This window comes from Mobula birostris, chromosome 12, assembly GCF_030028105.1.
Source record: "Mobula birostris isolate sMobBir1 chromosome 12, sMobBir1.hap1, whole genome shotgun sequence".
Classification (NCBI taxonomy): domain Eukaryota; kingdom Metazoa; phylum Chordata; class Chondrichthyes; order Myliobatiformes; family Myliobatidae; genus Mobula; species Mobula birostris.
Window position 1 is genome coordinate 46,822,699 of NC_092381.1, and position 27,722 is coordinate 46,850,420.

The 27,722-nt window shown below is 40.8% G+C and overlaps 1 protein-coding gene and 1 long non-coding RNA gene across 2 annotated transcripts in view; one reads left to right on the top strand and one right to left on the bottom strand.

Moving 5' to 3' along the window:
- Positions 1–9,055, top strand: part of LOC140205895 (ras-related protein Rab-3C-like) — a 131,617-nt gene extending 122,562 nt beyond the window's left edge. The window contains exon 5 of the mRNA XM_072273751.1: positions 7,972–9,055. Within this exon, the coding sequence (XP_072129852.1) occupies positions 7,972–8,159 (188 nt within the window). The 3' untranslated portion in view covers positions 8,160–9,055. The remainder of the gene's footprint in view (positions 1–7,971) is intronic.
- Positions 673–26,788, bottom strand: LOC140205897 (uncharacterized). The gene is made up of 4 exons (XR_011887993.1): positions 26,599–26,788; positions 23,015–23,096; positions 8,817–8,986; positions 673–1,380 (listed from the first exon to the last, which is right to left on the bottom strand). It is a non-coding gene; the product is annotated as an uncharacterized lncRNA (long non-coding RNA).
- Between the last annotated feature and the right edge of the window lie 934 nt (positions 26,789–27,722).

The following is a 27,722-nucleotide window of genomic DNA, read 5'->3' on the forward strand; positions in this document are numbered from 1 at the left end:
ACTCCTTTAAGTAAAACAATTCACTAAAAATGCAACAGAAAGCCTCTACAGATAGATAGTCAGTGACTTTGTGCCAGAAGTCAACACTATAGATTTATTGCCACTGTTTTTTATCATATAAATATGTTTTCTATTTTCAGAATCAGAATCAGGTTTATTATCACTGGCATGTGACATGAAGTTTGTTAACTTAGCAACAGTTCAATGCAATACATAATATAGAAGAGAAAAAAATAAATAAAATAAAATAATATATAAATCAATTACAGTATATGTACTGTATATTGAATAGATTAAAAATGTGCAAAAAACAGAAATAATGTATATTAAAAAAGTGAGCTAGTGTCCAAGGGTTCAATGTCCATTTAGGAATCGGATGGCAGAGGGGAAGAAGCTGTTCCTGAATCACTGAGTGTGTGCCTTCAGGCTTCTGATGGTAACAGTGAGAAAAGGGCATGCCCTGGGTGCTGGAGGTCCTTAATAACGGATGCTGCTTTTCTGACACACCACTCCCTGAAGATGTCCTGGGTACTTTGTTGGCTAGTACCCAAGATAGAGCTGACTAGATTTACAACTCTCTGCAGCTTCTTTCGGTCCTGAGCAGTAGGACCCCCCCCCCCAACCCCCCGCCAGCATTAAGACAGTGATGCAGCCTGTCAGAATGCTCTCCACGGTACATCTATAGAGGTTTTTGAGTGTATTTGTTTAGATAGATAGATAGATATACTTTATTAATCCCGAGGGAAATTTGGTTTCGTTCCAGCCGCACCAACCAAGAATAGAGCACAAATATAGCAATCCAAAAAACCCCAACAATCAACCACCAAAATGCAAACTATGCCAGTTGGAAAATAAGTCCAGGACCAGTCTATTGGCTCAGGGTGTCTGATGGCCACAGGCAGGAACGACCTCCCATGCCGCCAAGTGTTGTATCACGGTGGAATGTGGCCGAAGTCCAACAGTAAAAAGTTCAATATCCAGTCTGCAAACATGTTCCTCGATCGCAATATAACCCAGATTGCACCATCCGTTGTTAGCCAGAACAGTAAGCACTGAACTCCTTTACGCTTACCGCTTTCAGTGCCCTTCCGGTCAGTGGGAACGGTATTACCCACCGAACTCCTCTTCTCCAAAAGTATCTGTTGTCTCGACCCAGTCCTCTTTCCTCGGCTTTGTGATCCCCCTCTGTGTTTTTTCCTCCGGATTTCAGCAGGGTGTCCACCACTCTGTTCGCTAAGCCGGCCGGTCTTTGCTGGTCTGTGAAACACACAATGCGACCTTGCTTCTGTCCCGCGTGTCGGGATGTAACCATTTCCAGCGCTAAAGAGAACCCAAATAAAACTCTCTCTACCAGCATGTTAGAGAGGGTGCAGCTTCGACCTGTTACCGTGAGAAAAAAATACAAAAAATAATGTAAATTAAAAAGTAAGAATAGATCGGAACGGCTGTACCAGGCTGCATGCATGACCGGCACATGCGCACTGGATTTACAACTCTCTGCAGCTTCTTTCGGTCTGGTGCAGTAGACCCCCCACCACCATTGAGGCAGTGATGCAGCCTGTCAGAATGCTCTCCACGATACATCTATAGAGGTTTTTGAGTATATTTGTTGACATGCCAAATCTCTTCAAACTCCTAATGAAGTATAGCCACTGTCTTGCCTTCTTTATAACTACATCGATATATTGGGACCAGGTTAGAGCCTCAGAGATCTTGACACCCAGGAACTTGAAACTGCTCACTCCCTCCACTTCTGATCCTTCTATGAGGATTGGTATGTGTTCCTTCGTCTTACCCTTCCTGAAGTCCACAATCAGCTCTTTCGTCTTACTGACGTTGAGTGCCAGGTTGTTGCTGTGGCACCACTTTACTAGTTGGCATATCTCACTCTGTAAACCCTTGTCACTACCTGAGATTCTACCAACAGTGGTTGTATCGTTAACAAATGTATATCTATTTTAACCTATGTCTTCCATGAGGACTGCAATATCCCCTGTTGATTTAAGTATAATGCCTTTAAAACCCTATCTTCTATATAAACATCCTTATCAGAATGATTAGTTTCCAATTAATGTTGCATTAATCTGTTACTTTGGTAAAGTGGATTTCGGTTAATTGGGCACATCGGGACCAGCACATCTTGGCCCAATTAAGTGGCTGTCCCAATTAGCTAAAGTTTCATGGAAATAATTAAAAGGGTATAAAAGAGACAGACTACCGTTTAACTGAGTAACAAATTATGTATTTAATTGAAGTACAGAACGAATTAGAACAATACCAGTACTACTATAAAACTGTGTATTAGTTTCTATTAGTTATTGACAGAGGAATTCACCCAGTGTACATACTGTGTCTTTTGATTGACTGTAAATGAAGCTGTGTACATACATCTACTGATGCTTCTGGACACATCTTCAGTGATGTTCCTGGAATCATCGGGTGTTTTGGGTCTTTCGACATCATACGACCTCCTCCAGGTGACCCAGCCGGGGCTGATCAGACCCCAGCTTGTGTCCAGATGGCTAGCTACTTATGACTCCATGGCTCCCCTCTTTTGAGCCACAGCCATCTTGAGGCCCTCTCTGCTGCATCGGTGGTACTGCGGATGGCTCTCCTCTTCTTATCTCCCTCGATGCCCAAAATGCTGAAGGCTCTAACTAAGGAACGGGCTGCGAATCCCCTACAACCAACCTCTACTGGGAACCGTTCAGCTGCGACACTGACAATAATTGTTGTCATGGCTTGCAGCTTCCCATCAACCCCTCCCTTCGCAAGAAAATCAGCGCAGGCACTAAGTGCAGGTAATGGACTGCCTTCATACCATGGTATCAACAATTTCATCCTCCAAATCTGTATTTTCATTATAACATTCAAGATGATTGTCAATATCTTCAAATTCTTCATATTTCCTACTTTGTTGAAATGGTGATGTTGTTTCATTTTCACTCCCAGCCGTTTCAGGCATCTCCAAGCTTGAATATTTGAAACCACAGAGAGCAAAACCATTCTGAATTTTCTTACTGCTATTTCTTGCAAATATTGGTGACTAAAATCACTGCTTGTCGAACACTAATGCAGTAACTGATACTATTTAAAAACAGTTCACTCTAAGCACAGTGTAGTGTCTAATGGCCACACAAGTGCACACGACTGACACTTGTTAGAAACTGTTCGGCAACAGTCTCTTGTCCCAATTAAGCAGCACAGTGTCGCAAATAAATGAAAGGAATCCTGGCTATTTTCTTGATTAGTTTTTGTTCTTTAGGAGTTGTCCCAAATAGACGGTTTAACTGAAATCTATTTTATATGTTTGTGTGTGATGACAACTTTAGAGCTATGACTTGCAGGAGCATAAAATATCCTCTTAGATATTTTTTAACTTCAGCCTTTTTGAGTGCATAATTATAGTTGGACCTTTTGTTTATTAATTTTGTTTTTAGTCATCACATACCCTTTAGCAGCACAATATATAATTAAAAGTTAAAATTTGCATGAAAATAAATGTAATATTTGGTGGTTTTGATAAGATTAATAGAGAATTAGGCCAGCTGGTGTCGCAGTGACATCAGCGCCGGACTCCGGAGCAAAGGTTCCCGAGTTCAAACTCAGTCAGGCTGCTCCCGGGCACGCTTTCCATCCGTGCTGGGTTGAGTGTCAAGCTCGCATCTCAGCCTCGTAAAAAAAGAAAACTGCGTTGTGAGAAGGATGTGGGGGACCACTCACAGAATCTTTCCTCCAAGTCAACCACTTGAAAAAGTGGTCGCCAAGGCTCTGGCAGAGTATGGCATACACACAAAAAAAGAGAATGACTGGTAATTAATTTGCAGACATTTAAAAATGTCATCAAATGAATAAAAGGAGCTATTGTAGAACTTTCTGAATGCAAAATTGCATTCGGATTTCTTATTTTAAATCCAAAATAAGAAAGAATGCTGAAATGCTCAAGTCAGCTAGTCTTCAAGGACAGGCAAAAAAACTAAATTAATTTTAATCTCAAGGTCAATCCCTGTGCCACATACAGGCAAAGCAAGAAATACATATGAAAATAGTCCAGCTGAATGTAACTAAGGATCTGATGGGGGGGGTGGAGTTTCAGATATGTGGATCATTTGGCTCTCTTCAGAGTCCGTACAAGATAGAGAGTTTGCACCTAAACTGGAGAGGCACCAGTATCCTTACAGGGAGCAAATCACAAAATGCTGGAGGAACTCAGCAGGTCAGGCAACATCAATAAAATGAATAAACAGTCGACGTTTCAGGCCGAGACCCTTCTTCAGAACTGGAAAGGAAGGGGGAAGATGGATGAATAAATAGATAGGGGTAGGGGAAAGAGATAGGTGAAGCCAGATGGGGAGAAAAGATAGAGAGGAAGGAATCTGATAGGAGAGGAGAGTGGACCACAGGAGAAAGGGAAGGAAGAGGGGACTCAGGGGAGGTGATAGGCAGGTGAGAAGAGGTAAGATGCCAGAGTGGGGAATAGAAGAAGAGGAGAGGGGGAGGTTTTTTTAAAAAACTGGTAGGAGAACTTGATGTTCATGCCATCAGGTTGGAGCCTAACAGGAATATAAAGTTGGAAGGTGCAGAGGATAATAAGTTGGATGTGGAGGGTCTGGGGTGTTAGGTAAGGACAAGAGGTTTGCTAGTGCCACTCAGGAGAGTTTAAACAAGCATGTCAAGGTGTATGAACTAGAGGAGCAGGTCATAAATGGAAGGTGATGGTTAAGTAAATCTGATAGGAATCCCAGGCAAGGACAGGCTAATGGATGGGACTGACATTCTGAAGTGTGTTTATTGCAGTGCAGTGAGTATTATTGGTAAAGCAATTGAACTTATAGCCTAGATCCCTGTGAAGATTCCCGCTGCACCTGGTGACCTTGTGATCTACATCTCAGAGGCCAATGTTAGGCTGTCTTTAAAGAGGGTGAATCCTCGCAAGGTGGAATGTCTCGACGGAGCACCTGGTAAGGCTGTAAAAACTTGTGCCAACCAACTGCGGGAGTATTCAAGGACAATTTCAACCTCTTACTGCTACAGGCAGAAGTTCCCACTTGCTTCAAAAAGGTAACAATTATACCTGGGGTTTTCACATACAATTCTCTCAAGTTTACAGAGAATGCTGCAAGAAACTGAAAAAGAACATCCAGTGAGTGATAGTTCTGTGGGAAAAAAGTGCCTTGTTAATGAGGATGGTCAGAGAAGAATGGGCAGACTGTTTCAAGTTGACAGGACAGTGACAGCGACTCATAACCATATGTTACAAGAGTGGTGTGCAGAAGAGTATCGCTGAGTGCACAACACATCGAACCATGAAGTGAATGGGCTACAGCAGAAGAAAACCATGAACATACACTCAGTGGTCAGTTGATCAGGTACAGGCAGGGCCGAATGAAGTCATCAGTAGGTGTACTTGTAAGGTTGCGAAACGGAAATCAACAGGGCCCTTAAAGAATATAAAGAAAGAAGAAAACAAACAGGGAATCAGGAGGGCAAAAAGGGGCATGAAATGCGAATTAATCCTACTCGCCAAGGACGAGTATAATTAAGGAAAATCCCAAGGCACTTTATACACAGGTGGAGGCTTTGGATAAGTTGCAGAAGTGGTTCATCAGCATGTTGCCCTGATTAGAGTATTAGCCATAAGCAGAGATTTTGGAGCACTTTCTTTGGAATGTTGGGGGCTGATAGAAATATTTAAAATAATGAGACTGTGTTCAGTTCTGGTCACCTCACTACAGGAAGGATGTGGATACTATAGAGGGAGTGCAGATGAGATTTCCAAGGATGTTGCCTGGATTGGAGGGTATAATTTATGAGAATAGGTTGAGTGTAATTTGCCTTTTCTCCTTGGAGCAATGGAAGATGAGAGGTGACCTGATAGAGGTGTATAAGAGGATGAGGGGCATTGATCGTGTGGATCACTAGAGGCTTTTTTCCAGGGCTGAAATGGCTAACACGAGGGGGCATAGTTTTAAGTTGCTTGGAAGTACCAAAGGGATGTCAGGGGTAAGTTTTTTCACACAGAGAGTGGTGGGTATGTGGAATGCACTGCCGATGGTGGGTGGTGGAAGCGGATGCAATGAGGTCTCTTAAGAACCTCTTAGATTGGTACATGGAGCTTAGAAAAATAGAGGGCTATGTGCTAGGGAAATTCTAGCCAGTGTCTAGAGTAGGTTACATGGTTGGTACAATATTGTGGGCCGAAGGGCCTGTAATGTGCTGCAAATTTCTATGTTCTGTGTTTATACAGATATAGTAATGTCAGAATCCTTAATAGTGGACGCTGCCTTTCTGAGACACCGCTCCTTGAAAATGTCCTGGGTACTTTGTAGGCTAGTACCCAAGATGGAGCTGACTAAATTTACGACCCTCTGCAGCTTCTTTCAGTCCTGTGCAGGAGCCCCTCCCCATACCAGTGATGCAGCCTGTCAGACTGCTCTCCACGGTACATCTATAGAAGTTTAAGAGTGTATTTGTTGACATACCAAATCTCTCCAAACACTTAATGAAGTATAGTCGTTGTCTTGCCTTCTTTATAGCTGCATTGATATGTTGGGACCAGGTTAGGTCCTCAGAGATCTTGACACGCAGGAACTTGAAACTGTTCACTCTCTCCACTTCTGATTCCTCTATGAGGATTGGTATGTGTTCCTTCATCTTACCCTTCCTGAAGTCCACAATCAGCTCTTTCATCTTACTGACGTTGAGTGCCAGGTTGTTGCTGCGGCACCACTCCACTAGTTGGCATATCTCACTCCTGTACACCCTCTTATTTCCTCTGAGATTCTGCCAACAATGGTTTTGTATCATCAGCAAATTTATAGATGGTATTTGAGCTATAGCTAACTACACAGTTATACCATTATATGTTCTCCATGCAGATAGATGATCTTGCACCAGAACTATTCTCTATGCTAACTGTGTATTTTCTCTCATTTTTAAAATTTGAAAATGACTTAACTAATGCTGCATTATAAAATTGTATGGATTTGATTGAAGACTGGATTTTTGGGTCAGATCTTCTAGGTAGCTTTCTTTCACTAGGCTCACAGATGCAGAATCATCACCTGGCTGAGGAACTGAATAGTTATACTTGACATGTACCTAGCATATGAACTTGAGTTTTTTGTGGAGGTGACAAAAATGATTGATGACGACATGGCATTGGGTCTTGCCCACATGGACTTTAGTAAGGCATTCTACAATGGCACAAGTTAGTGCCTTCAAGAAAATAAAGAACCATTGAAAGAAAAATAAAAATGAGATAGTGAGGAAAAAAGTTCAAAGATTGGAAAGTTGTAAGCAACGTGTAGTTATGAATGATGGATGAGAGGGGACAAGAAACAAGAAAGAAAACAAAGCTGGACAGGGACTATTCAGCTGTGGTTATGCTGATTTATTTGCTTCATATTTGCCTTCTTCCAGACCATTCACTCCTTTGAACACTTATTGGCAAATTGTAATTTTCATTTCTCCTATATTTACACACCCTTAAATATTTTGTTACTTTCTTCAGCTATAATTATAATAGCAAATTCTACATCCTAATCACTTTGTTAATAGTTTACCTAATTTTGGTCTTGCCCAGATAGAAACATATTCTCTAATTTTTCATGTCTACTCTATTAAACCCATTCTCAAAGCCTCTATTAAAAATTTCTCTAGGAAACAGTTCTAGCTCATTAACCTGAAAGTTCAACCTTTCAATTCAGATATCAAAATCCCTAAAGCATTAACACCTTAAGTAGCAGATTCCTTTCTTTATTTCCTCACAAAAAGAAAACACCACTACACTCTGATCTACAGTGAAATTATTTTTTTTTGAAATGGAGCAGGTGAACCTACCTATATGAAGTGTTCTTTAAAATGCTGGATAATAATTGTAGATCTTGTCTATTTTTCCCCACCAGGTTACAAAACATGAAAGCAACAAAAATACTTGTGGATCACATTGTATGTTTTTTCTTTTGACAGGATTTGAGTTTTTTGAGGTCAGTGCCAAAGAAAACATCAATGTCAAGCAGGTCTTTGAATGTCTAGTAGATATCATATGTGAGAAAATGTCAGAAAGCCTGGAGTCTGATCCATCAATGGGCAGCGGCAGAAAGCACACACGGCTGACAGACAACCCAGCTTCAATGCAACAGAATTGCGCCTGCTAGTGACCTCTCAACTTGGTGACCTCCAACCTCTCCCTGTTATTTTTTTCTTTCTGTTTCTCTTTATATTGTAGTTGCATGTGCTATGAAGGCAATCAAACGCCAATTCATTCAATATTATGCAGATGGTAGAACTAATAAATTTTATTTATTCTTTAATGTGTTTAAATGTTATGTACTTCTGCACAAAGTGAATATTCAACTGCATTATAAACCTTACTATATTACTAACTGATGCTAATATTGATGTTTTTGAGACTGGACCTTTTCAGTCCTTCTGAATTGGAAATCAAGATTTTATAGTTAACTGTTTAGGTGATTGCTGTAACATGGTTTATCTTGGGAAGTTGTAAAGGAAGTATTATGAAGGGCTAAATCTGGAAGTGCCAATGAACTCAAAGAGAACCTGTCAAAATTAAGTGAATAATCTCTCAAAGTTTGTTGGAGCAGTTGGAATGTTGGGAGAAGAATGTCTCTGGCTAATTTAATTTCCACTATAAGATAAGCATAAAAGGAAGAAATATTACAGTAAATTAAAATTATTCTGAAAAAGTAAGTCTATTATCAGACTTCACAACTGTAATTTCCCTTATTGTAAATTCTATTAAGTTAATATTCCACATTTGCAATTTATTAAACTTCTCTTTACTGTCCTCTTACCATTGAAACCAGGAGAAGTTCTCAATCTGTGATGCACGAGGGATCTCCTCTCTGAAGAAATCATCTGTGAATATGCCTCTAATATTGCAGAAACTTGGATCCATCTTCCTGTTTTGGATATCATTAAGGGTGCAGGAGGGGCTCCTGTAGCCCAACAATGATCGGGAGCACTATTAAAAGACAGAAAAATGCAGTTATTAAAGCAACTACACTAGCTAAAACAACAGGAATTCTGCAGATGCTGGAAATTCAAGCAACACACATAAAAGTTGCTGGTGAACGCAGCAGGCCAGGCAGTGTCTCTAGGAAGAGATACAGTCGACGTTTCAAGCCGAGACCCTTCAGTCCTGACGAAGGGTCTCGGCCTGAAACGTCGACTGCACCTCTTCCTAGAGATGCTGCCTGGCCTGCTGCGTTCACTGGCAACTTTTATGTGCGTTACACTAGCTAAATCTGGAATGTTCAGTAAGAAAGTATTAAAGGTGTATGGTGGATGAGAGGTTGTGTGGAAATGGAGTGTTGGAATGTGTGTCACTCTTCTTTCTCCACGTAGGTAATTAAGGCCATTAACACTGCATCCCTGAACCTACTTCCTGACAACTGAAGTGATAATATCATTGATCAGAGGAATAGTAATTAAAATGTTTCAGTACCCAATTTTCCCAATACCTATCCCTCTGTTTTTACGACCTGGCAGAGAAGGTAAGTCAAAGCTGGAAAAAGGCTCGGTACAGCCACTTTCCTGAGCTGTCTGCCATATTCTCACCCATTCTCCGTACTATAAGATCTTCTGTAACATGCTTTGGAAGGCAAATTGTATGTTGGCTATTTGTATAAGCAGAAATGGTGGACTCCAATAATAAACCCTTGCTGAGATTGTACAGGGCTTTTGTGAAATAACAACCAGAGCATTCAATGTAATTGTGTTCTCCATATCTAAAGAAGAATATTCTTGTTTTGGGGACTGTGCTGTACACTTCCATTGGATTTATTCTTGGGACAAAGGGGTTGTCCAGTGAAGAGGCATGGACAATATCAGATCGGTCTATAATTAGTCCAGGTCAGTTCAGGGAAGTGATGTACAAAACTCTCAGAATTTACTCTCAGGAGTAAATTCTGCAGGGCTGTTTGATTCCAGAGCTAGGGGAGAGTAAGTAGTTGGCCATTTGGGACTGAAGCACTTCGAATTTTCTTTATGCCAAGGATTATCAAATATTGGACTTCTTTACATTAGAGGGCTGTGCATTTTCAGTTGTTGGGGATATGCAAGGCTGAAATCAATCGTTTTTATTTACTAAAGGAATCAGAAGTAATAGTGATTGGGCAGCAAAATGGATCAGGCAGTGTACCATGGGGTGAAGGAGTAAGCTAAAGTGACTGCATGGTCTGCGACAGTTTCTTATATCATTATATTAAACAATTACAAAACCAGTAGCAAAAATAGTCTGTCTTTATATAAAGCTTTTTGCATTGCAGAATAACCTTAAGATGTTTTCACAGGTCAGAGCTGGATACTGATTAAGAACATAGAAAAATTAGATGTGAGACTGATGGGATAGTAAGAGAGTAATTTGCACGAAGAGAGTCATTTTAATTTCCAGGTGAAAATTGCCTCCACTTTGATTAGCTCTGCTAGTAGAATCTCTTGCTAGCATTCTGTTTTTCCAGACTAATATTATTTGCATAATTAATTGCAAATTGTACATGCAAAATTGCAGCTGGGTCTGACTGGCAGCAGAGAGATAATTATGTCAAAATAAGCAGAAAATTAAGAGGAAATGTCGCAAAGGAAGAAATGAGAAAAAATGCATTTATATGGAAATTTTCACATCTTTTAGATTTCCAAGAGTCCTGTCCAGCTGAGGGAGTACTTCTCAAGTATGGTTGCTGTTGTAGTACAAGCACTGTGGATAACCATTATAACAGGATAGTCCGTTGAGAATGCAGTCCTAATGCAAAGTCTCAACCTGAAACGTACTATGTGTAAGCATGCTAATGGAAATTATAGTCTGCAGGTATTCTGTACTATTTTTCAACTCACTGCATGTCACTGCCGAGAATTGGTAGACAAAGTCTTCCATCTCTTTCTGTTTGTTATGAAAACTGGTAAGGTTTCTTTCAAGACTTCTGACAAACGAAAATGTCTGTTTCATTCCACATAGGAGCAGAATTAGGCCATTCGGCCCATTGAATCTAATGTGCCATTCAATCATGGCTGCTTTTTAAAATTTCTCTCAACCCCATTCTTCAGCCTTCTCCATCTAACCTTTGACACCATAACTAATCAAGACCCTATCAACTTCCGCTTTAAATATAGCCAATGACTTGGCCTCCAGAGCCATCTGTGGCAATGAATTCCACAGATAAACTACACTCTGGCTAAAGAAACCCCTTCCCATCACTGTATTAAATGGACAGTCCTGCATTCTGAGGGTATGCCCTCTGGTCTGAGACACCCCACTATAGGGAACATCCTCTCCACATCCACCCTATCTAGGCCTTTCAATATTTGATAAGTTTCAATCAGATCCCCTCTCTCTCATTCTACTAAACTCCAGCGAGTACAGGCCCGAAGCTGTACAGACTACATGATTCTCATTGAATAGCCCAACTTACAAGTGCTTAATTGTCACATATACTTCAGTGTAACCAGCTGTACTTGAAGTGCATGGAGCAGGAAGAGCAATTAGCATAGCCTGTTAGTTACAAGGAGAGGTTAGACAAACCTGTAGTCTTGGTGGTTCAGCCTGGCCTAATTGAAGTTTATAGAATTTATGAGAGGCACAGATAGGGCAGATGGAGTCTTTCCTCAAGGGTGGAAATGGGAAATACAGGAGAACATAGTTTTAAGGTGAAGGGGAGAAGATTTAAAGGAGATTTACAGGGCTTTTTTTTTACACAGACAAGCACATGAACAGGCGGGGAATGGAGGAATGTAGACCAGGTGCAAGCAGATGGGATGAGTTGAAATTTTCATTGCCAACACAGAAGTCATGGCCAAGCTGGCTGTGTTTTGCTTGATGCGTGAATGTGGTTTGGAACCTGTTGAGGGAGAGAGAGTGGGGAAGGAACAGAAATTGCTGGGAGGGGGTCGTGTGGGTCCGGTAATGGCGGACAAGATAAGAGGCGGGGTTGCGGGAAAGAAAGTGGAGAAGGAGAGGGATAGAGACTTGGGACCAGAGGTAGGCAGCTGGGGAGAGGTGGATTATTGTGAAGGGAGAAATAAAGGGAATGAGGAGGGAGTGAGGGGTCGGATGAATAAAGGGAATAAAAGAATAAGAAATGATAGTGGAGAAAGCTCTGAAAGTGAGGAAGGTGAACAAGCTCAGAGAGGAGGTGTTGTCATAATTAGGTTTAATGAGAAGGCTCAGGGACATATGAAGAAAATTAACCCGTTTGTGCTAACAACAACTCTGACAAATAAGATAGGGGAAATAGTATTTGCAAAAGTCCTTAATGATGGCAACTTATTGGTAAGATGTGCAAATGAGGAACAACTTGAGAAAGCACTCAAGCTAAAAGAGGTAGGAAAATGCAAGGTGGAATACACTGGGAGGGTGGGAGCACAAAATAGTGGTTGTAAAGGAGTGATCACGGGGATACCAATGAGTATAAATATGGAGGAGATAAAGAGGAATATCAAAGGAGGGAAAGTAATGAATGTTCAAAGACTGAAAACAACAAAGGAGGGAGTGAAAAAGGAAAGTGAATCTGTATTGATTGAACTTGAAGAAGAAAGAGTGCCAAGGAAGGTGTTCCTGGGTTTCATGCGTTACCCAGTAAGGGTGTATGTGCCAAAGCCATTGAGGTGCTATAATTGTCAAAGGTTTGGACACGTGGCTAAAAACTGTAAAAGGCAGAGGAGATGTGCTAGATGTGGGGGTGATCATGAATATGGAAAGTGCGGAACAGGAGTTCAACCAAAATGCTGCAATTGTGGAGGAGCTCATAATGTTGCATATAGTGGGTGTGAGGTTGTCAGACGGGAGACTAAAATTCAAGAAATAAGAGTGAAAAGAAAGATCACATGCAGAAGCTGTAGGAATGTCAAGACAACAGAATAATGCTCCTAATGAACAGGGAGCAATAGGGATACGAGAGATGCAACAAAGAACAAATGACAGGATTTATGTAGACAAAAAGGCTCTAGTAACATTCATTGCAGGAGTGATTAATAGTACTGCTGAGGTAAAGTCAAAAAGTGACAAAATTCAGCTGGTGGTAAAAGCAGCAGTAAACCATTTAGGGTTAGTAGGACTGACATGGGAGGAAGTGAGGGAGAACCTCAGTAATCAGTCAAGCCAGGAAGTGTCGTGTGTTGGTTAATACTAATTATGGTGATTCTTTTACAATGGAATGCAAGGAGCTTACTGGCCAATAGCCAGGAATTCAAGCACTTTATTAAAGAAATGGTTGTAAAACCGGATGTAGTGTGTATTCAGGAAACTTGGTTGAAATGAACTTTAGGCTTTGTGGTATATGGATATACAATGATAAGGAAAGATAGGTATCTAGGGGGAGGAGGGGGTTGTGCTATGTTAATCAAGCAAGGTATACCATATAGGGTACTGGAAAAAGGAGATGATCAGGAATACATAGTGGTGGAAGTGTGGGAGAGAGGGGAGGGAGTGGTTATAATTAACTACTACAATCCATGTAAAAGGTTGGATTTGGACAGCCTATTAAAGATACAAGGACAAAACAGACATAAAGTAGTGTGGTGTGCAGATTTCAATGCTCATAGCACAATATGGGAGGATCAGATTACAGATCCAAATGGAAAGGTAATTGAAGATTTGATGGAAGAAAGGGATTTGGTATGTATGAATGATGGTAGCGGCACAAGGATAGATATAACAACAGGAACTGAGTCAGTGTTAGATATTACATTAGTGTCTAATACCTTGGCTGGCATTAGTAACTGGGGAGTTTGGACAGCTTCAACAGTAGGCAGGGATCACTACCCAGTTTTGTGTTCAGTGGGTGAAAGAGTTGAAGTAAGACCAGGTGGCGGAACCCCAAAGTGGGTGTTTGAAAAAGCAGATTGGGGTAAGTTCCAGAAATTGAGTGAAGAAGGGTTGACAAAGATTGATATTTCTGGAAATGTAGATGAATTAAACAGTCAGGTGACTTCAGCAATTATCATGGCAGCAGAAGGATCTATACCTCGGAGTAAAAATAGGATGAATAGAAAACTGGTACCATGGTGGACAGAGGAATGTTGTCAGGCTGTAAAAAACAGAAATAGAGCATTCAGGCTAGTTAAAAGAACCCATAATATGCAGCATTTGGTTCAATATAAGAAAGCACAGGCAGTGGTGAGAAGAACTATACGTCAAGCTAAAAGGGCAAGTTGGAGGAGTTTTTGCTACAAGGTAGGAAGAACAACACCTGTGGGAGAGATATGGGGAATGATTAAGAGGATGGGAGGAGATAGAAGGGAATGGGAATATCCAGTAATGATAACTGAGGAGGAAACTGCAGTCTCCAGTAAGGATAAGGCTGAGGTCATGGCCAAGTCATTTGTACTGATACACAGTTCAGAAAATTTGTCTGAAGAAGGGAGAAGAAGAAGGGAAAGAATAATGAGCCAACACCCAGGTGTGTTAAGCAGGAGGGAAGGAATAGATGATATAATTGATGATCCATTTACATTAGCAGAAATGGTGAGAGCAATAAAGAGATCGAGACCAACCTCCCCAGGGAAAGATCTGATATGCTCTGTGATGCTAAAAAATCTAGGAGAAGGAGTGCTCTTGAAGTTGCTGCATTTTTATAACAAGAGTGTGGGAGGAGGGAAGATTACCAAGTGCATGGAAAGAAGCAGTAGTAATTCCAATAAGGAAGCCTGGCAAGGATCTGTCAAAACCCACTAGCTACAGACCAATTGCATTAACATCAAGTATATGTAAGATAATGGAAAGGATGATAACAGAAAGGTTATCATATGAGCTTGAGAAAAGGGGAATGCTGGCAAGTTATCAGAGTGGTTTTAGAAAGGGAAGGAATTCCATGGACTCAGTGATAATGGTAGAGACTGAAATAAGGAAGGCCCAGGCAAATAGAGAGTCAGTAGTGGCAGTGTTCTTTGACATTGAAAAAGCCTATGATATGATGTGGAAGGAAGGATTATTAATTAAACTGCACAAGATGGGGGTTGGTGGGAGAGTTTTTAATTGGATTAAAGATTTTTTGTTTGGTAGAAAAATTCAAGTTCGGATTGGATTAGAATTATCAAAACAGTACATAGTGGAAAATGGCACACCTCAAGGTAGTGTGATTAGCCCGTTACTTTTCATCATTATGATCAATGATGTCTTCACAAAGGTACCAGTGGATATAGGTAGGTCACTGTTTGCGGATGATGGGGCCTTGTGGAAAAGAGGCAGGAACATGGACCATATAATCAGGAAACTACAAGAAGCAATTGATGAAGTGGTGGAGTGGGGTTATGATTGGGGATGTAGATTTTCAGTAGATAAAACTCAAACTGTATTTTTTACCAGGAAAAGGGTTGAGGTAGGGAAGAAGTTAAGGATGTATGGGGTTGAATTAGAAAGGGTTGCATCATTTAAATTTCTGGGAGTTATATTTGATTCACGATTAACATGGGCAGACCATATCAGGAAAGTTGAGGAGAAATGTAAAAAAGTAATAAATGTGATGAGATGTTTGACTGGTAGGGAATGGGGAGCAAGTTGTTCAGCTTTGAAGAGAATGTATGTGGCTTTAGTGAGATCTGTACTGGATTATGGAAATATAGTATATGGATCAGCAGTTAGGTCTCTTATAAGGAAACTGGATGTGATTCAGGCTCAGGCCTTGAGAGTGTGCAGTGGGGCTTTTAAAACGTCACCAGTGTCAGCCCTACAGGTAGAAATGGGAATAATGCCTTTGGAACTAAGAAGGATGCAACTGATGGCAAACTACTGGGCTAACTTGCAGGGGCACAATGATTCTCACCCTACTGAAGGAGTGTTGCAGGAGTGCTGGGAAAATGGGAGGTTTCAGAGGGATACCTTTAGTCGGGTAGGGAATGATATCGCGAAAGAATGTGGAGTGTTTGATCTGAGGATATGTCCTTCAGTAGTTTATCCGGTTGTAGCTCCATGGAAGCTTGTATGGCCTGACATAGACTGGCATTTGTTAGAGGTAAAAAGGAAAGAAAGATATAAAACAGATTTGGTAAATGCATTTAACTGTCATGTGATGGAAAAGTATAGTGATTATACTCACATTTATACGGATGGTGCGAAGGAACCTGAAACAGGAGTGACAGGGTTTGGGGTGGTAATACCAGCAAAAGAAATTGGAATCAGCAGAAGAACATCTAATAAGTTAGGGGTGTTTACAGTGGAGATGCTGGCAGTGTTGGTTGCATTGCAATGGGTGCAGAAAGCCGGACAAGCCAAAGCATTGATATGTTCAGATTCATCCTCAGTTCTAGCAAGTTTAAGGTCTTTTCACACAAACAGTCGGCAAGATGTACTTTATGAAGTCCTTCAGTTAGTTACAAGAATTGCAAATCAGGGAGGTCAGGTAAAATTTCTATGGGTTCCAGCACATGTAGGGGTGAAGGGGAATGAGAGGGTGGATGAGTTGGCAAAGAGAGCGTTAAAGAAAGAAAATGTGGAAATGCACATTAGTATCAGTAAAGCAGAGGTTAAATGTGTAATCTGGGAAAAAGTCAACCGAATGTGGCAAGAAAGATGGGACAGGGAGGGGAAAGGGAGGCATTTATATCAAATACAAAAGAGTGTTGCAGTTACTAGGGTAGGTAATGGAAACAGAAGAGAGGAAATTGTGTGGACTAGGTTAAGGCTGGGGCATTGTGCATTAAACAAAACATTGAAAATGATAGGGAAACACCAGACAGGATTGTGTGAGGAATGTCAGGAAGAGGAGTCAGTAGAACATGTAGTTTTGTCTTTCAGGAAGTATGGGATACAGAGAGAGATGATGAGAAATAAATTAAGGGAGTTGGGAATGCAGGAATGCACATTCAAAGGGTTGCTGGGCATGGGTGAGAGAGCACAAGTCCGGGTATTTTTAGCGTTTTTAAGGGGTACAGGGGTTTTTTATAGGATATGACGAATAAACAGGAATAGGATACTAGGATGGTCAAAGATGGGAGGGTGAAGTGTAGGTTTGTATATATGTGTGTGCGTGTGCGCGCGCGATTGGGTGAAGGGATTTAGAATGTATGTCTAGTGCACATTCTGGAGCAGAGGGTGGCGGTAATGCACCATTAAGCTGGATGCTAACCGCTGTAGAACAAGATACAGACAGACAGACAGAAGTCGTGGCCCGAAGTGCCTTGTTCCTGTGCTGTACTGTTCCCTGTCCAGTATCACAGTTCTGCCAGTTTTCTCTTTTACTGGATTATGGATTTATTGGAATTTTCACTTGGAGTTTGGGCAGATACACTTTTGATTCATTCTATGAGATCATCTACCTAACTTTTTGTAAGTCCTACTTTAGTTGTGCCAAGCTCAAGGGCTTAATTGCATCAGAACTTGAGGCCCGGACCAATATAAAGTATGTTTCCGGAAAGACTATATGCATTAATTCCTCCTTTTCCTGTGATGTAGCTAATAAAATTGAACTAAGGCTCTACTATCAGTTTCCAGCACTCCTGCAACCACCCGCTGTTCTCATACTTAGGCTATTAACATGAACAATGCATTTTTTGTTCTACCATTTGCGTACCTTGGAGAATGAAATAGGGTTAGAGGACTAAATGCTAACAAGCCAAAAGTTCCAGGGTCATTATTATAAGAGCTCATGATTTTCTGCAGCAAAAATCTTGCCAAATAATTTTTAACTTTAAACCAAAAAAGCATCTTTCTTAAGGTAAGACTACTTTGAGCCAGGAATCAGGATGAAATTACATTGATTGGATGAAACATCATTTTATTGAAGAATTTGTAAATATCCCATTCTGTATATAGTAACTTTGTGTCACCCTGAGATTTAATCAACTGTATTGTGTCTTGGTATTCATGTCTTTATCTTTAAGAGACAGTTCAAAGCAGTCTATAAGGCTGGAGAGTCAACATGCTCAGTACCTTACATTGCATAGCTTGACATCTTTTTACCATGGCTTTTATTCAGAACACATTTTTCTAAATTGGCCTTCCTAGGTAAATTATCAGTAAACCTATAAATGGGATTTGTTCAGCATAATATTGAGATATAATGTAATGTACATAATTAACTGAAAATTGTGATAATATAAAACTAATACAATAATTTTTTTCATGGCTAATTTGGTGACTTGGACATCTTTCATGAGAATATCTGTTTTCTGGCCATGTCTTTTCTGCATGTATAGACTTGAAACCATTAATTGCACGGATTGTTGTGCAATCAGCTTTATTGAGTTGTATTTGTCATCTTCATGCCTTTTTCTATTCAGTCTCAGTTAATCACAGGCACCTAAAAGGTTTTTAAAAACTCAATATTAGTAGAGCAATGGTAAAGTTAGCTCTTCAGCAAATAATTAAAAATAAGAATTGTAAATGCAAGGAAGTCCAATGGGGATTTTAAAATTTATATTTCACTGATTATATATTTACTTAAGGTTTTGCAAAAGCCACAACATCAGTAGGCTATGCCCTTCTGATTATCACCCTTCCCTTACCAAAGTTTTGTCTGTCCTTCAGCAGTGTTTGGTTCAAAGTGAAGGCTAACCATATGTTGCAAAAAAGTTGTTTTGTAAACCTAATTACTTTCTCACCTTCAAATTATATATGTGTTAATGACTGGCTATCAGGCCTGCACAGGCAGACTGCTCCCTGTCTCCACCCAGCTAACAGGAGTCACCTGCCACTCATTTCCAACTCATCACCTGCCACTTATTTAAACCCAGCTCTCATCCACAGACCTTCATCCACCCATCAAACCAGATGGTCTCAAACAATTGCTTCTAACCTTCAGTTACCTTGTTGCCTTGCCATGTCAAGTATCTATTCATTCTTGTTTTGTGGCCCCTCATGGTTTGTCATTTTGCAGTTTATTATCAAAGTGGTTGCTCACTGCTAAATCATCTCTGCTGTTCTGTGTTTGGGTCAAGCTTCCTCTATATTTCTTGATAAGATGGACAAACCAACAGTTGACCCAGCAGCATTTGCTTGCCTAAAGGAAGTTGTCTGTCAACAGGAGTACACGACCCAGAAGCAGCAGGAACCATTGACCATCTGTTCATCACTCTCAACTAACTCTGTCTCATTACAGTAACCCCGTAGCAGTCAATCTCCTCCCAATGCCACAACCTCTCCTGTCCCAGTGCATCTTGTACTTTGGGCTGCAGTCATCTCTGTATTCTACAGACCCTGCTAAAATTGCCTTCATCATCTCTCTTGACAGGGTGAGCTCTGACCTGGGGTGTTACCAACTGGGAAAATAAACCACATCTGTAATAGATATGAGCAATTCACCGCTAAGATGCACAGGGGTTTCGAACGTCTGGGAAGTGGTTGGGAGGCGGGTCGGAAACCTTGGCTGCACCAAGGATCACGTTCGTGGCTGGATTACACGGTTGAATTCAGGACCCTCACAGTGGAATGTGGCTGGAATGCAGAAACACTGCTGACCCAATACATCATGGCCTCTCAGAGTGCTTGAAAGAAGAGCTGTTTACCCAGGAGATGCCCACCAACATCGATGCCCATCAACCTCATCATTCTAGCCCTCTACGTTGACAAGCTTTTAATGGAACAAGCCTCTACACAAATCAGCCAAAACCCCAGTTCTATTTCCGGAAACCGTTTCAGCCTGCAGGAACCTTATCGTCCATGTCTTCAGAACCCATGCAGTTAGGGAGAGCTCCCTTAACCACCCTCCCCCCAAAAGCGTGAGCATCAATGGAAAAACAACTTATACGCTGACTGTGGAGCTCCTGATCACCAAATGCCCATTGTCTCGGAAAACAGCACCACCAGATAGAGATGAGGGTCCTGACGCCCCCTCCCAGCCCCTCATTCCAGTACCATAGCCTGAGTAAGTCTCTCTGCCCCACTCCATATCCCGATGGCTCTACGAACACAGCAAGCTCTGGTGGATTCCAGTGCAGCGGGCAACGTTCTCGACTGGAGTATCTGTGAGCAGCTTGGACTCTGTACCAAGCCTATCTCTCACCTCTTCTGCATCATGGCCCTTAGGGTCTGGGATGGTCAGAACATGCATACAGCCCGTGCACGTGAGCTTTGGAGAGAACCACGAGTCCATCCAATTCCCCCTTATCTAATCACTGGGTACCCTACTCATCTTGGGTTATCCCTGGCTCTCCACTCATGACCTCACTTTTTCTGTCATCCAGCCCACTGCCTCCTGCCTACAACCTCAGCTGACTTGACCCCATAAATTTGTGGAGACGGAGGAAACTCTCAATTTCAACAAACTCCCGCAGGAATACACAACTCAGTCATCGCCTTTAGTCAAAGCAAAGCCTGCACCCTCCTGCCTCACAGACCATACAACTGCACGTTCAACCTCCTCTCAGGCACCACTCGTCCCCAAGGTGATCTGCTCTTCCTCTTCCCTCTGAGACCCAAGTCATGAATGACTACTTCGCCAAAGCACTACAGCATGGCTATCCAGTGCAGGATTCTTCTTTGTCAAAAAAATAGATAGGTGTCTTTGTCCCAGCATCAACTACCATAGTATTCAACAAAATCAACGTTAAGAACTGCTGATCTCTCTCCTTGATAGACAACACATTAGAAACACTCACTGGGGTCCAGATCTTCACCGAACTGGATTTATGGTGTGCATACAACCTGATCCACATCTGCCAGGGGGATTGTGTGGAAGATGGCATTCAGAACACCCACTGGCCACTACAAATGATTGGTAATGCCTTAAGAAATTTGTTCAGTCCTTCAGCATCTCCTCAAAAACCAGCTGTACTACAACTTATAAGAATGCCTGTTCCACACTCCAGTGGTTTCCTTTCTGGAGTATATCCTTTCACCCCAAAGGTATAACCATGAACCCAGAGAAACCGTGAGCTCTTGTTGAATGGCTCTGACCAGGCTCTTGAAACAGCTACAGCACTTCTTGGGCTTCTCCAATTTCTACCTCTGTTTCTTCAGGAACTACAGCCAAATTGCCACTCCTCTCACCTCCCTCACCAAACCACCTACCTCACAGATAACCTGGTCTGTAGCCACAGACCACACCTTTGAGGAGCTCAAAAGATGCTTCACCACCCCTCCCATTCTCCACCATCCAAACCCCTCCAGATGTTTTGTGGTAGAGGTAGATACCTCTGACGTGGGCATTGGGGCCATCCTCTCCCAGTGAGGACTGGACAGGAAGACACCATTGTGCCTTCATCTTGTGCAAGTTCAACTTTGTGCACTGAGACGGGAAGGTACTTGCCATTAAGCAGGCCTTGGAGGAATGGAGACGTCAGTTGATGGGAAACACTAGGCCCTTCCTGATCAGGATTGACCACCAGAATCTCTTATCCTTGCAACAGACCCACCAACTCGACCCACGTCAGGCCTGCTATGCCCTCTTCTTCAAGTAATTCAACTTCATCATCTACTGATCCAGTTCCAAGAACACTAAGGCAGACGCCCTGACACGACAGTTTGACTTAGCTGAGATGGAGATCAACCCTCAGCCTATTGTTAGATCCTCACCCCGATCATCTGGGATCTTGAGAACCAGATCCTACAGCATAAGCCTGCTCTGGCCTACACACCTGAAAACTGTATGTACATGCCAGAGGCCATGTGCTCTGAGGCACTCCAGTGAGCCCATTTCTCACCCTTCTCCAAGTATCCAACAACGATTTTCTGTGATACCTGTTCTGACAGCTCACCATGATTGCAGATGTACATCGGTTGTTGCTGCTTGTCCTCAAAGTGCCCAGTCCAATTCCTCCAACCAGTAGCACTCTGAGCTCCTGCGGCTCCTACCAATCCCTTTATGCCTGTGGTCCCACATCACCATGGATTTCATTGGGTGTTTGCCATCTTCCGATAGGGTCACGGTGATCAGGACAGTGGTGGACTGGTTCTCCGAGGCAGCCCAATTCACTTTCCTCCCCAAACTTCCATCAGCTGCTGAAATGGTAGACATGGTTCTCCAAGTATATTTCACCTCAGGACACTGTGTCAGACCAGGGACCATACTCCATCTCCTGCATCTGGCAAGCATCCTGTTCCCTCCTCTACACCTCAGTGAGTTTTGTCCTCTGACTATCATCTTCAGACCAACAGTCAGTCGTGAAGTTTCTGTGATGCTTCGCCGTCTCTAACCCTTCTACATGGAAAAGATATCTCTCACAATCTACGCACCTTCTCTGCTTCTTTTGAAGTGCTTCATGGATGGCACCCTCCATTGTTCCCTGCGGAGGAGCCAACGGTTGAGGTTCTGTCTGCCAGGGCCTTGGTTCACTGCTGCCAGAATGCTTGGACGAGGCCTCAGAGAACCATCCTAGCTGCCAACTACACCTACTGCCACCAGGCTAACCGGTGTCAGCACCCAGGCAGACTACTCCAACCTGGCTCTGTATCTTTTGTCCATCTGTCCTTGCACACCGACTCCTGCAAGTTCTTGCCCTGGTTCATTGGTCCCTTTAAGATTAACTATTACATAAGCCCAGTCACTTACCCTTTTCAGCTGCCACCATCCCTCAGGGTCACCCCTACTTTCCATGTGTCCTGGTTCAAGCCCATGGTCCACGGACCACTCATCCCACCTGAGCCTGCACCTCCAGAGCCAAGGATGGTGGAAGGTGGTCTACTGTCTACAGTTCACCGGTTGATAGATTTACATTGTAGTGGATGTGGCGTACAGTATCTGGTCAACTGGGAAGGGTACTGGGAGGAAAGGTCATGAGTGCCATTCTGTTCCATCTTGGATCCCAGATGGTCCTGGGTCATTGCATACCAGCCAGGGGAGGGGGTGGGGGTTTCTGTCAGGCCTGCACAGGCAGTACTTCCCAGTTTCGACCCAGCTAACAGGAATCACCTGCCACTCAATTCCAACTCATCACCTGCACCCTATTTGAACCCACCTCTCATTCACAGTCCTTATTAGCCCATTGAACCAGCCAGTCTCAACCAATTGCTCCAAAGCCTCAGTTACCTTGTTGCCTTGATGTGTTAAGTATCTGTTCTCCCCCATTTTGTGGCCCCTTTTGGCTTGTTATTTTGCAGTTTATTATTAAAGTAATCGCTCACCACTAAATCGTATGCTGCTCTATTGTTTGGAGTAAGCCTCTTCTACACTTCCTGACACTGTCAGTAGGTGGTAATCCTTTGCCTAAAGAGATTTTTAAAAGAAGAAAAAACTTATTTATTCTGAACAAGACTTTAATAAAAGCAAAGTTCAAAGTTTCCTTTACTTCCTTTTTGTGGAAATACGATATACTGTAGTTATAGATGCATTTCCCTGCTCTCAGAGCCCCACAAATAGCAATTATTTGTTCCATGGAGTGGAGCTTTGTTTTAATCTTTATTCAGACTATGTAAATACATGGTAGTAAAACATCAGCTATAACTGCACTGCACAATGCCAGCATCAGCATAAGATGATTTCAAGCATTCTCAATTCACTTTTTTTGGTGATCTGAAGTCTAGATTTTTAGAAAATGCTTGATAGTCAATAATAGGAACTAATACTTGAGGTTGTATGGTATACTTTTTCTTTGTGTGGAGAGAATGTACCACGTGTTATCAAACAACTGCATCTACCAATGTAAGTTCTTGCGTGTTTTTAGTTTGAAATTTAAATTAAATCATATCACTTTCTAAAAATCCCACAACAACAGATTCTTCCCCTTCTAAATTCTCAAATTATAGCTGTGGAAGAAATGTAGATTATCCACAAATTACCTTGCATTTAGAATTTAAGGTTTTACAAGATTTGCAGTATTTAATGTGGTCATGGGTCAAATTTATACCTGATCTCCTGTCTTCCAGCTTATTGTTGGAATAGTGTTGGAATTAGATGAAGAGACAAGATATTCAATGTTCGACACAGTAAATTGTATAAAGGCAAATGTTTCCCACTTTTCATATAAATGCATAAATCCATTAAAAACTGACTGCTCTGCTTTCCAATTTTCAAACTAACATCCTATTCAGAGCAAAAGTAAGGCCAAATAAGTGCAATATGAAAATAAAGTTGCGTGTATGTAAATTTCAGCTATTTCAGCTATCTTCCAGCTATTATCTCATCATCTCTGTATATGTTCTATGCATGCCTTTATTACTGGCTAAAAAGCATAATAGGTTAATTATTTGTTTGACTTCCACCCATTTAGTCTGTGATAATACTGACTTGGTCTGAATCTGTTTGGATGATGAAAATTTTCACATGACTTCTCATGTATTATCTACACAAGACATAAGTTTTTAAATGAGAGTGTGCATTTTTATTTTTCAAGAGGATGATAATTTACTTCCTGGTCATACAGCCACTAGTTTCTCCAAAAGGAACAAAACAGGAATGTTGTCAAATTAGGAATTACAAATTCACCTTATAGAACTGTACGGAAAGAAATTCAAAAGCATAATCTGATTTAAAGTTGTTGGAAGCAAAATAACATGTAAGTACCAAGAATTTTGATTCACTTCTCACACACTTTCAATGGTCACAGTTCCAAAAATTATTTTAGTTTTCTGCTTGTGTCTAGCCACGAGCAGCAAAATTGTCTATTTGCTTCTGGGTGCTATTTAGCACCAACTTCTGTCTTATTTGTACATTGATTGTAATTAGACTCCCTCTCCCATTTGTGCTGGCACTACAACATTCCCACTTGCAGGAGATCATTTGCAATGGCAAAACTCTGTGTCTGATTTCTGTATTAAATGAAAATGGATGTTATTACAAAGTATTTAATGTTAATACATTTAGATATTTTATGTTACATTATACTAGGCAATGTGATAATATGCGCATTGATTCTCCCAATGAAGGCAATTAACAATTCTCACCCTCACCTGATTCAACTGCTAGAGGCAGAAATATTTGTGTAAGAGGCAAGGAAATCCAAATTATTAAACGACACCCATCTTTGTTTTTCCTCATTTTGAACTAGAAAATGCAGTGGATTTGCTCATGATAAGAAAGGAGATGAGCTCACTTTAAAAGAAGGCCTAAATGGGTTGGGTCCAAACTTTAATGTTACAAAATGATCTAATGTCTTCCAAATTGAGGGGTTGCATTCCTTGTGCCTGTTATTGGATCCTTGTTTTCTTGTGGATATTTTTCATTTTGCGTTTAATTAAGTGTCTTTTTAAAAATTTTAGCAATTTCTGAATCTTTTTAATCTGAGAATCCATGGTTGTCTTTATAGATGTCAAGAAACAATCATTCCCTCCAATTATCTGTAGTCCAACTGAAATACTTCAATTTATCCTCAGTACCTCCTGTTCAACTTCATTTTAACAATGACATACACAAATAGATTTTAACCTTATCCATTTACCAAAATCCTGGTGTATCTAAGCAGTTACAAATCCTGATGTTACTACTATGGTCCACTTTAGCCTGTTTTAGTGAGTAGGCAAAAAGGCATTTGCAAATGCACTCTGTTTCCAAATGATGGTATAATCAGCAAATGATAAACAGTGTTATACCCTCCTTCAGCATCTCTTTTTTTAATTCCTTTTTGCTTAATATATGCTCTGCAAAGCTTGCTGCATATCAGTAGTCCATTAATTACTTTTTATTGGTTGTTTAGATTTTAAAAATTGATAATTTCGCAATTTTTTTCAGAATATATTCCATTTGCTATGTTCCTGACCACTTCCTTCGAGTGTCTTTATCCCTTTGAAGTCTCCTTATTTCATTCACAATTTCACCTAGTTCTGTTTTATCAGCAAATTTGGTGACATGAATTTTATTTCTCGAAATCAAATCATTAATATAGCTTGTGAAAAGCTAACAGTTTTGTCATCTTTAATGAGTAAGCAAATGTATTGATTTTTAAAAATTTTATTTAGGTGACCCTAATGTCTGGATATTAAAGCATTGGGTTGAATTTTTTCAAATCCAGAAACAGCCAAATTATAGCCTTATTATAATGTGACTATTTCTGGATTTGGAAAATTCAGATTAAACATCATGTTCCAGTAGTCAGGTATAATCAATATAATCACAATTCCTAGCCAAGAAAAGTACAATAGCAAAGTGCACTGCAATGCAGTAACACAGCGTGTTTCAATAAGGCTGGATACACTAGGATACAAATATTCATTGATGATAAGATCTAATTATTCAGGAGTTTGTTAATTTTTTGAGCAGAGTTTTTTCATTGTTTTCAATAAGCTCTGCACATTTAATTCAGTTTTGCTTGCATACATGAAAAGTTCAAAATATGCAAACTCACTGACATATAACAACTTTTTCTCCCCATCTATTTTTATTGATTTAAACAAGACTATGATAGACATTGAGTATCTTTATCGTCTTTTCTTTTAAGATTGACTGTTTTATTTCAGACATTTTCTTCCTGTTTACATATATAGGCTCTGTCCATTTGACTCCTCTTTCACCTGGATAAGCTATCAAGTTATGTCAAGCTCAGAAACCAGATGCTTGGAGATATATACTCACATTATTTCTCTCTGTAGCATAGCAACAAGGTGATTCTTGTGTTACAGTTATTTGGGTTACAAAAATTCACCCTTAAGCAATTTACAAATTGTTACCCAAAATTTGAGTTACTGAATTTATGTCAGTGAAGAATAAATAACCAAAAATAAAAAGCTAAAGCATTAACAAATTTTGTCAAATCTTGTTTTTAGTCTCTCAGTACCTTCACCCATCAGTTGGGTTAGCAATCACACTGAGTCCCTCTGCCACAGCATCTCCAGTCCAAGGATGTGTGAACAGACATCTCAGAGTGCAGCACTGCCGTGTTGTCCATTCATGAGGTATTTTCTCAGATGTGCTGCAGTGTGAGGAATCACAGTAGCCATGACTAGCGTCTTAAAATAATCCCTTGGCTTTACTGACTTCCACTAAGTTGTGGCGCTTAACCTAGTAACCCCCTGAATTCTTATCACTTCCTAAACCTTTCTTAAACCATGAGCCAAATGCGTCAGAGAAAATGCTTCATGGTTGAAGAGCGCAGCAGTGCTGCACTCTGGGGCATTCATTCATGTGTCCTTGAATTGGAGAGGACTTGGCAAAAGAATGACTCTGCTGTGACTGCCATACCAATTGACGCAGTGACGTCATTTCCAAGTCTTCCTGCCTCACATGATTGAGCAACTAGAAAATAAAAAAAATGTTGCTTCTTTTACACAAGCCATCTACTCCCCATGAGTCAAATGCTGGCCTGAACTGTTAAATAATAGCTGTGGGTTCTATTGGAATTGCTGACAAAATGGCTTAATATTAGACAAAATCATTTCAGAGGAATGTGGTTCTGCTTATAACATGGAAATCAATGGTAAAGGGTGTCTGCATTATAGAATGTTGTAATGGGCTATCTTCTAGGAACTCAAACCCTCTGTACTGCGAGGGTTGCTTGTAACTAATTGTCCTGTTTGTGGCTGAATTTAAGTGTTCTGTTAAAAACTTTGGTGTTATGCCACTGTGTTATCAACTTCTATTATTATAATCAACTGTTGTTTTATTTTGTTATTTGTTCCCTCTTCTAGCTTGTCATAAACAGAACTGGAGACTCTCAAATTTTTGGAAATCCTACCAAACAAGTATAAATTACAATCCTGTTACACTTCAAATTTTCAGACTAATCTTAGATGATTGTCAAAGATATTTTTATTTAAATATTTTTTAAAACTTTTAATATCACAACCAGTTGTAACATTAAGCATTATAATGTTAGCAATCTGTGTGTTTTGCTGATACCAAATACCATAACATACAATCGACACAAATATTTATGATGTGAAACAAAGATTGCCTGCAGGG